Genomic DNA, 13,365 nt, shown 5'->3' with positions numbered 1-13,365 from the left:
GCCAAGACTGACCGACAAATTCATAAAAAGTTGTGACGTAACTTACACCAAAATGTTACTCCAGTGCACCCATCAATAAGACTGGCATGCCAGGAAACAAACTACGGTACTATTTTGTGGGTGTTTCCAAGGTTCTGATGACAAAAGTGATACGATGGCTTCTTATGGGGACAACTTTGTATCAATACAGTTTACCACTTTAATTCTAGACACAGAAATGTTGCATGGAACTTTTTCTGTCTGGCTATAGATCCCAGACCAGTGCGCAAAGTCCCCAATTTGCCATCAATTTCCAAATAAGACCAAAAGCAACTGGTTGGACACAACTGATGTAAATCAAGTCCTAATTTTAAGAACCTATTTTATTTGCCTCCTATTTTACAAGTTAGAAAGTTTTATACTTGATGATACTTTGTGTCAGATGTGTGGCACAACATAGTTGTTTCTCGTTTCTGGTTAGTGGGGGCATTGGGTATGAAATGGGTTCATTTCAGGTGCTTGGAGGACCTTTACCACAGATTCTTCTCTAGTTGACTGACAGTTGCATTCACAATCAGCAAGTGAACCAAGGAAGATTGAGCATAAGAAAAGACCTGAATGAAAAAGAATGTAACCTTTGTTTTTAGAGGAGTATGAGGTGCATTATGTAACCATGAATGCTGAATCCACTTATGACAGATTGATAGGCACCAGAATTATCACCTCTAAGCTTTAGCTTAGAGTAATATATGACAGTGGTTAATTTCAATCAATTTTTTACCCCAAAAAAGTTTTTTTTTTTTTAAAGTAATTTTGAAAAGGGATTGACAATCCCACCTAGATTGATGCTTTATATGGCAAGTCTACAAAAGATAATTCAACATTTATTAGGTCCCGCACTGATCCTTAGAATTGGGCTTTGCAGTGCTTCATTTGAATGGAGCAGCATAGAGCAGTATAAGGATCACTATAAGTTTGAAGGGAATTTGTCACCAGGTTTTTGGATACCCCATCTGAGAGTAGCTTGATGTAGGGGCAGACCTCTAATTCCAGCAATGTATCACTGCTGCAGATTTGCCAGTTCTCTGAATGTTGAGCTCTGTATAACCACGCCCCCTCCAGTAACTGGCAATTTTTTGCCTATGCACAGTGGGCACAGAAAGCTGCCAATCAGTGTGGAGCCAGGGTTAAGCCCAGTAAGTGACACATCGCTGGAATCAGGGTTTCTGCCTCTACATTTTGCTGCTCTCAGATTAAGTGGCAAAAACCTGTTGACAGATTCCATTTAACTTTATATATTTGTCAGAAAGAAGCAATCTACCAAAACCATAATTATTTTTTTTTTTAATTGTGGTAGAAGCGGGGTTATACAGAGCTCATGAATATGGAGGACTACCTGACAGCATGTTTACTAGTCCTCTAGTGATATTCTCCTGCCAGTAAAACAGTGATTTCTGCTTTCAGATTAGTTGGCAAAAAAACTGGTGACAGATTCCCTTTAAAAATATAGAATGTACATTTTTTAGCAAACAGTATGTGTAATCCATCAAGTGCATTTTCAGACTTTACCTAGTACGACTCTTTGGTAAAGTTGCTCTGTTCCCTTTAATGCTGGGTCGGAGAATGGAGGCAAGATGTCCAATAGGTCAGAAGGCAGAGTGGTAAGCTTGTTGCTGGATATGTCAAGGTATGTAATGTTCCTTAGGTAGCGTGCTGCCTCCGCTGAGATTGTTGCTATCTTATTATTATGTAGGTCCAGGGTTCGCAATCGAGGCATCTCTAATAAAGATTCCCATGGAAAAATGGATATCAAATTTCCATCCAGGCGCAATTCATGCAGCTGTTTTAGATTGTAAAAGCTGCTTGAGTCAATGCTAGTAATGCTGTTGTAGGTGATCCAAAGATACTTCAGATCCACCAGGTAATAGAAGGCTTCAGTGGGAATTCTACGAATAACAGTTTTTTCAACCCGAAGTTTAATAGTGTCAACAGGAACATTGACGGGAATGTCAAACATGTCTGGATCATTGCACAACACCGACCTGGGATGACAAAAAAGAAATTGATGTTAAGTAGATATTATTTTCACATACCAAGCGGTAGCTAAAGTGTCATGTTGTCGTGTTGAATCCGAAACCTTCAAAAAGAACCTGAAGACCCACCTCTTCCGACAAGACTACAACCTGCAGTAACCACCGATCCACCAAACCGCTGCATGACCAGCTCTACCCTCACCTACTGTATCCCTTGTAGATTGTGAGCCCTCACGGGCAGGGTCCTCTCTCCTACTGTACCAGTCGTAACTTGTATTGTTTAAGATTACTGTACTCGTTTTTATTATGTATACCCTTCCTCACATGTAAAGCGCCATGGAATAAATGGTGCTATAATAATAAATAATAATCCCAATCTTTGTTTGCCGATATTATGACGTAAAGAAGTTTGTGTCAAAAAAAATATTTCAGGAGTAATACTTACCCTGTCTACCAAACATTAAATTTGCAAGGTTTTAGCGCGCAGCTGTCCCTTTATCAGATGTTTGTAATAAGTAATGGGACATTCACCAATCAGCAAGTTATACCTATCCTGCCTTTAATTCTGGCCAAAAGTTGGCTGCAAAATTAATGGGGTGTACTAATTTCTTAAAGTCTTTCAAACCTTTTTTACTTAAGAAAGTGTCTGAAAAAAAGAAACGTGGGTAGGGGGAGTCGTAAAATTTACTACATTTATTATAACTGTGTCGCGCACTATATTAGTGGAATGCACTAAAGCACAGTCAGAGTAAATCTAATTTTTACCAAAATTATAATTTCAATTAAACCATTTTGAAATACACTGTGGAATAAAGGCAATTTTGGTTGTCTTCTAAAATCATTCATTTTATTAAACTATTAATAAGTCTGACTCAGTATTTGCACATGGGTCCCAATTCATCATTGCATTTGTGCCTGTTATTTTCTAGTTTTGTACTTTTTTTTATTTGCACCCAATTAATTATTCCATTTACGCCTTTCAGTCTACTTCTATTTGCGTCTTTCTCTGTCTATTTCTATTTGCATCTTTCTTTGTCTATTTCTATTTGCGCCTTTCTTTTAGTCTATTTCTATTTGTGCCTTTCTTTTAGTCTAGTTTTATTTGCGCCTTTCTTTAAGTCTATTTTTATTTGCGCCTTTAAGTCTATTTTTATTTGCACCTTTCTTTAAATCTTTTTCTATTTGAGTCTTTCTTTAAGTTTATTTCTATTTGCGTCTTTCTTCAAGTCTATTTCTACTTGTGCCATTCTTTAAGACTATTTCAAAGTCACAAAATTTGGCGCAATTTCAATACAGTTCCCCGCTGGTGTATTTTTTAGTGCGCTAAAACGTTTGGCATATTTTTGTGACCTTTGGCCTCAAAAGTCGTAAAACCAGTCAAAGACAGAAAAAAAAGACCGTTTTTTACTTTGTGCCAAATTCATGAATTGCTTGAACCATTTTGATGAATTTGGCACCAAAAACAGCAACTGAAAAGGGCAACTATTATCATAAGACAAAAAAGAAAAGTATGGTAACTTAAAAGAAAAAAACACACAAATTAAGAATTGGGTTCGTAGTGTTTTCATGAAAAAAATGCAGTGTTTTGTGGAATTGCCTGATATCTTTCTTTGCACTTTTACAATACAGAAAAAGTGCTGCAGCCAGAAGTTTGTTTGAAATCAGGAGTTTGCTTGAAATCGATTAAAAAAAATATGAAAAGTACTAGATTTATTCTCTGTAGTTGAAAAATGCAACAAAAATTCATGGCAAAACACATGTAAATCACATTTTTCTATTTTGCGCAAGCTGAAAAAGAAAGCATGTGAAAGATGCCTTGGGCTCCATTCACACTTCCAAGTATATATGTGTTCTGTTTGTTTTGCAGATAGAACACATATCTATCATTGTCTTTGGACCATTTACTTGTTTTTTATGTTGCTGATCATTGGTTCACAAGTCTGATTTTGATCTGATTTGCAGATCAAACTCGCCTATTCCAGTTAATTCCTTTTTCACCAACTGGTTGTTAAGAGAAGCTGAGAAAATCGTTTTTTTCTCAAACAAGAACCAAGAAAGGATAAAAATCAGTCAGTTTTTGAACACAGGAAAAAAACTTATGTGAATCCGGCCTCAGGGTATGTGCCAACGGTGTATTTTCAGGCTGGTACAGTCCATAATCCACCTTAAAAAGTGTTAAAAAAAACTGTTAAAAAGAATGAACATATGCACTACTATGCACTACGATGTGCATATATGTTCAGTATTTGAGATTCTTTTAACAGCTTCATATTTGTAAAGACATGAAGCGGATACAAGAAGTGACCATTCTTCAGTTAGCTCAGTAGTGGATGCTTACAAGCTAAAAAAGGCCCCCTGCAAAGCCACCCCAAAATGTGCAGCTCAACTCCTTTGAAATCAATAAGGTTGAATTGCAATACTTCATGCAATCCAAGAACAATTCTGTAGTTTCCTTGAGGAGGTGTTTTGAATGACCACACTCCGCAATCTCTAGCAATATGGCAGTGTGCGCTTTGAGTCCACTGTGGAAAAAGAACAATACAAATATTTGTTGTTGTTGTGTGCATACTCTAATTTTGAACCACTTGAATGTAACACTCCAGGGGCCATTCTCGTTATTAGTGCACAATCAGACAGCCATGTTACTTACGCTATGATCGCATGGCAATCCTCTGACTCTCTTGAGCTCAGCGTGACAGCATATATTCCTATGTACCTGTCATGCTCAGGTCAGGAGAATTGAGATGTGATGTTCGAGTAATATGTCCATCTGACCACGCCTTTGGTGGGGGTCCCAGTGATGGTACCTTCAGCCATCTGTAAATTGTACTTATCTGTCCTCTTTAATTCTGGCTGAAATTTGGCTAACAAAGTGAATAAGGTGTTCATTTTTAAAAGACTTTCAAACTATCCTATTTATGAAGAGTGTATAATAATAGAAGACATAAAATTCATCAGGTTCATGGTCATACTAAGTTACATTCCACGTTAAAGTGAATCTGTAAGTAGGATCAACCTTTCTAAGCCATCTATATGGGCATGTAGGCCATAGGAAGCTGAATAAAATGATACAGTGATATCTGTGATCCAATGTCTTATTGCAGAAAAATCCACATTTTTCTTTTACATAAATTAACTGTTCAGGGCTATGGGCCAGACACTGATCTGCATTAGTGATGAGCGAATATACTCGTTACTCGAGATTTCTCGAGCACGCTCGGGGGTCCTTCGAGTATTTTTTAGTGCTCGGAAATTTAGTTTTTATTTCCGCAGCTGAATGATTTACATCTGTTAGCCAGGCTGAGTACATGTGGGGGTTGCCTGGTTGCTAGGGAATCCCCACATGTAATCAAGCTGGCTAACAGATGTAAATAATTCAGCTGCGCCAATAAAAACTAAATTTCCGAGCACTAAAAAATACTCGGAGGACACCCGAGCTGGGTCGGGAAATCTTGAGTAACGAGTATATTCGCTCATCACTAATCTGCATCAAATTCTGCATACAGAGATTATTTTTAATAAAGAGAGCATTACCAGTCATTTACTGCAGCTCTCACTATTATTATTTAACGCCCTTTGGCTGGATCCATAGCCATGGCAACTTGAAGGATAAACGCTCTATAAGATCAATCTTGTCCACACCTAGATAGGTCTACCAGGGCCTTCTCTGCCATTATCTTGATAGTATCAAGCCATCGGGTTGCTGGTCTTCCTCTTCACCTTGTTACTTTTATTCTTCCAACCATGACGTCCTTTACCAGTAATTGCTCTCCGTATGATGTGTCCAAAGTAGGAGTAAGTCACAGATTGATGATCCTTGCTTCCAGTGACATTTCTGGCTTGATTTCTTCCTAAATTGATTTGTTTGTTCTTCTTGCTATATGCAAGTGGAGTGCCCCAGAGTCCTGGTCATTGCAGTAATGTCGTTCTTCCACCAGGGTGAGCGATGTTACGTCTGATGGCACCAAAGGCGTTCACCCTGCCATGTATCACAGCCGCACAGACACTTCACATGCTGGCCACCAGGGGGAGCAAAAGGTTCTATCTATTAGGCCACGCCTTACACTTGGGTAAAACTGGGGGTAGGTTAGGAAGTGAATCAGAAAGCCAGGAGGAGAGGAGAGGAGCAGACTGGGCTCGGCCCAGGAAAGGAAAAGAAGGACACGGAGCGGCGCCTGCAACCCATGCGGCAGACTCCTAAGAAAGGACAAGAAAGGAAGTGTGCCATAGTGAGTGAGCACAGAAGTCGTAGCAACAGGAGTGAAACACTGGTGGGAGACCAGCTAGAAGCAGGCTGCCTCCCACTGAGCGTAGATCCGGTGGCCGGAACACCGAGGGAGTAATAGACTCTACGCTTTACTTCAGAGACCGGCAGGACAATCGATTCCAAGTTGGCTGTCCGTCCTAAGAACCTAAGCAGACAAGGTGGCAACGCAGAGGAGGGGTGACGCTAGGGTCCCTATAAAATAGCCTCAGGCCCCCACCGTCATACAGGTTTGTCCTATCCATCTGGGGGACAGAGAGAAGAGTAACAAGAGTGAGGACCTTATGGTAGCTAATGCAAGTAAGGACCTACTACGTTACTGTGCGCAAGGGGTAGGCTACTGATTTCCACCTGGATAAGGGGACTCTGGAATTGCCATCAGACCGGCCGGACCCTGCCTACCCTGTCATTCAGCACCCTAGACTGTGGATGCTGAAGCCTTCAGTAAAGGTAAAGAGACTGCACCCATTGTGTCCTCGTTATTTACCGTACCTTGCACCATCCACCATCAACATCTACATTTCTGGGAAGCCCTAGGGATACAACTTCACCTGTGGGAAGGTATACCATCTAGCTGCCATTCCATCACCCCAGCCGACCCTTAAGCAGCGTCGGTCACCCTGACCGAATACCACAGGTGACGTCACGAACACTACCGTTATCTACGAACTCTGCCTTTTATTGGGCGCCCCTCATAGGGCCATTGTCCGGGTCAGGCCACCGTAACATCCTCGCTGAGGGAACTGAAGGACCCGGTACCGAGTACCCCATTGCCCTTACGTGGGGACGATACACATGATATTGATAACATCCTTCTCCAGCACATTTCAAAGGCGTTGATTCTTCTTCTGCCTTGTTTATTTTTTGTCCAAGTTTCGCATCAGTATGTTACCATAGAAAAGACAAAAACTATGTGTAGAGCCGTGTCTTTATTGCCAGTTCCTCGATTTGAAGATTTATTCATTGACTTTATTGTTTATTTGCCCAGAGCTATTGACTTATGGTGTCGCAGCTGCATCTTGAGTTATCATTGATCCGAGTACATTGAAATACTTTACAACTTCCAATTTGTCATCATCCATCTCAAATGTGTTCCAGTTGTACCTGACAGTGGTCAATATCTTTTTCTTTGTGTTGTGTAGCAGTCCTATGTTCGAGCTTTCCATCTCAACACTCCATAATTAGTCCTTTATTCCATTCCAGCTTTGCTGTAGTGCACCAATATTGCAACCGTGTCTGTCTGTGAGATGGAAGCTGAAGCTGAGAGGAACCTGCAGATGTGTCAGGTATAATCACACACAGCTCTGCAGTGAAATCAGGAGCAGAGAGTGGCCATTACATATCACACAGGTAACTACCTCTTAGGGCTTGTTTCCACTTGCGAGATATACGTCCGTGTCTCGCATGTGGAAACGAAGCTCTGGCACCGGCAATCCAGAGTGGAGCGTGCGGCCGCATAGCAACACATGGAGCCGCACGCTCCACTCTGGAGTGCCGGCGCCAGAGCTTCGTTTCCACATGCGAGACACGGACGTATATCTCGCAAGTGGAAACAAGTCCTTATATTTACAATAATCTCTGGAGGCAGATTCTCATGCAGATCAGTGTCCGGCTCACAGCCGTGGATTTCTCTGGAATAAGACAACAGATTGCAGATATCAAGATACCATGTTATTCAGCTTCCTATGACCTACATGCCCATATTGACAGCTTAGGAGGGTTGATCCTACTGACAGATTCCCTATAAATACAGTAGTTGCAACATAATGCAGAACGCTAGACCATAAACAGTGGGTGGGATTACAACTGTGTACTGAGTAAAGCAGTGATTATTAAGGGCAACAGCCTCACCCATATAACTGTAACTAAAAGGTGCGCAGCATGAAGTCAACAAAAAGGAGGTCTATCTGCACAAAAAGTCGGTTGAAACCAAGCACAGGAGCTCTGGGCATCCTTGGCAAGACTAAACAGTTTGGTGCACCTTCCCATCTATCTGCTTTCCATCTGTCGCCATCCTTCTGTAAAACCAGTGTTGCCAATCAAGGTAAAAAAGAGAATGGAAGACATAGGTGGAAAGGTATACTGACATCCTTGGCCACATTAAGGGTGCACTATGATTCAGTGCTTGGTAAAAAAAAAAACCCAAGAGGTATAGCGTGACTTCTTTATTGGCATCCTGACAAATAAATCACACTACATATCAGCCTGCACAAAAGTCTTCAGATAGGATGATTAGTCTGGATGGGAAACTGTACAGTTTGACCACTGCATCAGGACACATTCAATGTCGGCTTGCTAATGCTGTGTTCACCTTTGCTTACAGTCCCGGTGCTTGGTTTTGCATTTTCGTTTTTCACTCCCCTCCTTCCGAGAGCCATAACTTTTTTTTTTTCCATCAATATGGCCATGTGAGGGCTTATTTTTTGCGGAACATGTTGTACTCTTGAACGACATCATTGGTTTTAGCATGTTGTGTACGAGAAAAGGGGAAAAAAATTCCAAGTGCGGTGAAATTGCATTTGTTTGGCTTTTTTGCTAGGTTCACTAAATGCTAAAACTGACCTGCCATTTTGATTCTCCAGGTCATTACGAGAACATGTCAAGGTTATTTTTTATCTAAGTGGTAAAAAAAATTCCAGACTTTGCTAAAAAAAAAAAAAAGTGCAATTTTCCGATGCCCGTAGCGTCTCCATTTTTCGTGATCTGGGGTCGGGTGAGGGCTTAATTTTTGAGTGCCGAGCTGATGTTTTTAATGATACCATATTTGTGCAGATACGTTCTTTTGATTGCCCATTATTTCATTTTAATGCAATGTCGCGGGGACCAAAAAAATGTAATTCTGGCCTTTGGAATTTTTTTTCTCTCTATGCTGTTTAGCAATCAGGTTAATCCTTGTTTTTTATTGTTTTATTTTGAATGGGGTGAAAGGGGGGTGATTTAAACTTTTATATTTTTTTTATTTTTTAAAACATTTTTTTTTACTTTTGCCATGCTTCACAGTAGCCTCCATGGGAGGCTAGAAGCTGGCATAGCCTGATTGGCTCTGCTACATAGGAGCGAAGCTCAGATCGCCCCTATGTAGTAGATTTACTGCATTGCTATGAGCCCCGACCACAGGGTGGTGCTCATAGCAGTCCGACATCAACAACTGGTTGTTATGCCGACGCATTGTTGACCCCTGATCACGTGACGGGGTCAGCGATGTGCGCATTTCCGGCCCGATGGCCGGAAGCTCTAGTTAAATGCCGCTGTCAGTGTTTGACAGCGGCATTTAACTAGATAATAGCGGGTGGATCGCAATTCCACCTGCCGCAATTGCGGGCACATGTCAGCTGTACAAAACAGCTGACATGTCCCGGCTTTGATGTGGGCTCACCGCCGGAGCCCTGCATCAAAGCGGGGGTTCTGACCTCGGACTATCCCGTCCGAGGTCAGAAAGGTGGCAACACACATAGCAGTCAGTCCAATGACTGTTTTTATTTTATTAATGGCAGGTATCAGTCGAGGGATTAAAAGTGGCCAGACAGATAGTACAGCTAAAACATTGGACATCAACATCCTTTTGGGTTTTTTTTCCGAGGCATAACATTTGTAGCATTTTTATCTGAAGCCCTAAAGCTGAAATGTTGCAAGATGCAAGCCTCTTTGGTTGTTGTGTCTATATTTTTGAGTGATAATTTTGCTGCTATCAACACCCAACTTTTCCAGTTAGATCCATCGAGGGTCTACCAGAAGCATACAATTTAAATAGTTGGTGCACCCCATTAAATTTAGCATGCCGCAATAACATCATGTTCTCTGCTACTGCCGTACCAATCCATTATATATCTATATATTCATCCATCCATTATCTATCTATATATTCATCCATCCATGATCAATCTAGGAAGTTCTCAGTTATTTATACATTTTAATGGCTAACTGACAAGATGGTAATAAATAGCAGCTTTCCGGACTACTGGGGTCTCTTCATCAGGCATAGAATAACAAAATTCTATGCCTGATGAAGAGACTTGAGTAGTCTGGAAAGTTTGCCATTTGTTACTATCTTTTCAGTTAGCCATTAAAAGGTATCAACCACAGAGGGCTCTCAAATTGTAATATTTTTTTATATCTACTGGGTAACACGGTACAAATATATATCTTTCCTGTGTCTATCTATGACATTTGTGATGTCTATAGATAATATCTGTAATGTACTTACCTTGCCCCAGTCCCATCACTTCTCCCATGAAATATACAAGTACACTGTGAAGGACAGAATGCTTCAAGTTTGGCAATAACTTGGACAGCAAAATAAAAGAATATATAGAAAATCATGGTTTCTGAGCAATTAGGAGGAATTCAACCAATATTGAGACCTCATTGTCCAAACCATGCAAGTGGCTTTCTGAGAAATAATGCTGGGATGGTATACACTCATTTAGTAATAGAAGATTACAAGAGATTAACAGAGATCTAGAGTTACCGTACTTAACCTTCAAGTGTGTTCTTCAGAGGATTGCAGGGTCACAGTATGCACATATAAACATGCAGTATACATAATGTAAAGTTTTATTTCATCAAGTACACCTTATGCTGATGAAAAAATTAATATTAGAATTGTGCCTGGATATGTGGATTTCTGTACTGATTTAATTGTAAAAAGTATCTTCAGATAGGCATGTATCAGCATTTTCCAATGTCACAGGAGAATAAAATAAACTTTTCATGACTGGAGATACTCTAGGTATATGTGGGCCCTTTGGTGAAAGATTTACAGCAGCCCTTCTCTTTTGCCGATTCTGAGGATGACAGTTGTACAGTATGAATTTCCCCTCCCCAGACTCGGTGTGCCTTGACATCTGCTAAGGTCTGTACGGTGCCGACACAGGCGCTGCTAACGAAGGTGTGCAGTGACTCCTTCCAAGCAAATTAACCTTTATGATTATATAAGACTGATCTCTTTTACGCATAGCAGCAGATTCTAGGCTTTCAACAATCTTTAATTTTTAACTAAGTTTTTAAGATCAGGCAACCAAATTGTTAAAAATATTTTCAATTTCACATTTTGATTACACAAATACCCACACAATATAAGTGCTAATTTTTCACACTACTTTTTTTTATCCGCCCCAAGGATTTTAAAGATCAACTTATCTCATCAGAGAAAATAACTCTGTAGCAAGTGCAATGATTGGACTGCAGTAGATTAGGGTAATGTTATGTTATCTGAAGAAGCCCCCTTGAGACTGTTTAGCACATTTAGAAGAATGATTATCTCCAGTAGTAAAAGTGAGTGCTACCATTTAGTAAAGCATCCTCAGACCATGCATGTGTGGGGTTGTTTTTCAACCAAGGGAGTGACTTCACAATTTTACCTAAGAACACTGCCATGACCAAAGAATGGGATCAACAATGTTACACAACTGTCCTGGATCTGTGTTATGCTTCACTCACCCCGGTCCGCTAAAATCTGCGGTGCTTTGCAGATGGCCTGGCATGCTCACATGTGAGTATCAGCCCGGCATATATAAGACTGACTGAGACACACCCTTGTGTCTTGGTATTGCATTAAGACTTGAGTGTTGCTAGACTCTGTTTTGCTCTACACACCTTGGTCTGCTCAGCTGCTGGCTGCAGGCTCCTGAATGTCTCCTGCCTGCCTGCGGTTTCCGGAGGTCCTCCGCCTTCCTGCGATTTCCTGGCGTCCTACATCTTCCTGTGTTTTCCCAACATCCTCCGCCTACGTGCGGTTTCTTGCACTCCACCTGCCTGGAATTTCCTGACGTCCTTCACCTGCCTGCATCTCCCACACTCTGCTTACCTGCCAGCGGTCTCCTGTCCTTTGGCATCATCCTATCTCCTGCACTGACGCCCGTGCGCCCACCCGAACCTTGGGCTTGGTAGATCCACCTCACCTAGTGAGTCTAACATGCACATCATTCAATAGCAACTTTTCGCAATGATCCAGGAGAAATTTGGTGATGAAGTAATGAAGCACTATGGCACAAGTGAAAAATGATATCCAAGTGGCTCAGTGAACAAAACATATACATTTTGGGTCCATGGACAGATAAGTCCCCAGATCTCCAACCCATTGGGAACTTGTGGTCAATTCTCAAAAAGTGGGAGGACAAAGAAAAACACAGAAATTGGGGTAAACTCCAAGCACTGATTAGGCAACACTGGGTTGCCATCAGTTAGGATTTGGCCCACAAGCTGATATCCAGCTGCCAGGGTGGATTACAGAAGTCTTGTAAAACAAGCATCAACACTGTAAGTATTGAGCCTGCATAAACTTCATTTATTTGTCAATAGCAGTATAAAAACTTGTTAAATGCTTAGAATTGTTCTTCAGCAACCATAGAACCAAAAACAATGAAGCAGCCAGTTTTCCTAAAACAAAATTTATGTCAGTCTCAAAACTTGTGGCCATGACTGTTCAGTCATTTATATATTACCCATTAAATGAAATTCAGTTCATTTCACAGCCAACCATCATGTTCCGTGAGTTAGCAAAGATGTGTCAGTTCTCCAAGTTTCAGTAAACATCTCATATCGTGTGCAATACCCTCACTGTTTGTGTAGTTGCTATAATTCATTGCTGCCTTCACCTAACACATACCAAGAATATTTGTATCATGCTAGTTGTTACCAGCTCTGTGTCTGCTCATCAATTGCTAGATGTGGAAATACTTAAAAGGAACCTGAAACCTTAAAAATGCCGTCCAATCTGCAAACATCATGTTATAGAACAGAAGGAGCTGAGGAGATTTATATCTAGTTTTGTGGGAAAAAATTAAGTATAATTTGTGTTCTAATTATATAACCTTCTTCTCCTTCTGGGATTATTGGTCCAAAAATCCCAGAAGGAGCAGAGGATAATATGATAAGAGCACAAATTATGCTTAATATGTTCCCACAAAACTATACAGGTGCTTCTCGCAAAATTAGAATATCATCAAAAAGTTAATTTATTTCAGTTCTTCAATACAAAAAGTGAATCTCATATTATAAAGAGTCAATACAAACTGAGTGATCTATTTCAAGTGTTTATTTCTGTTAATGTTGATGATTATGCCTTACAGCCAATGAAAAGCCAAAAGC

The 13,365-nt window shown here is 40.6% G+C and overlaps 1 protein-coding gene across 1 annotated transcript in view; it reads right to left on the bottom strand.

Moving 5' to 3' along the window:
• Positions 1 to 10,681, bottom strand: part of LRIT3 (leucine rich repeat, Ig-like and transmembrane domains 3) — a 61,937-nt gene extending 51,256 nt beyond the window's left edge. The window contains exons 1-2 of the mRNA XM_069745738.1: positions 10,481 to 10,681; positions 1,549 to 2,021 (exon numbers count right to left, since the gene is read on the bottom strand). Coding sequence (XP_069601839.1) covers positions 1,549 to 2,021; positions 10,481 to 10,596 — 589 coding nt within the window. The 5' untranslated portion in view covers positions 10,597 to 10,681. The remainder of the gene's footprint in view (positions 1 to 1,548; positions 2,022 to 10,480) is intronic.
• Between the last annotated feature and the right edge of the window lie 2,684 nt (positions 10,682 to 13,365).

Source organism: Ranitomeya imitator, chromosome 1 (assembly GCF_032444005.1).
Source record: "Ranitomeya imitator isolate aRanImi1 chromosome 1, aRanImi1.pri, whole genome shotgun sequence".
Taxonomy (NCBI): Eukaryota; Metazoa; Chordata; class Amphibia; order Anura; family Dendrobatidae; genus Ranitomeya; species Ranitomeya imitator.
Note: the sequence above shows the minus strand (reverse complement) of the source record. Positions and strands in the feature narration are given on the sequence as shown.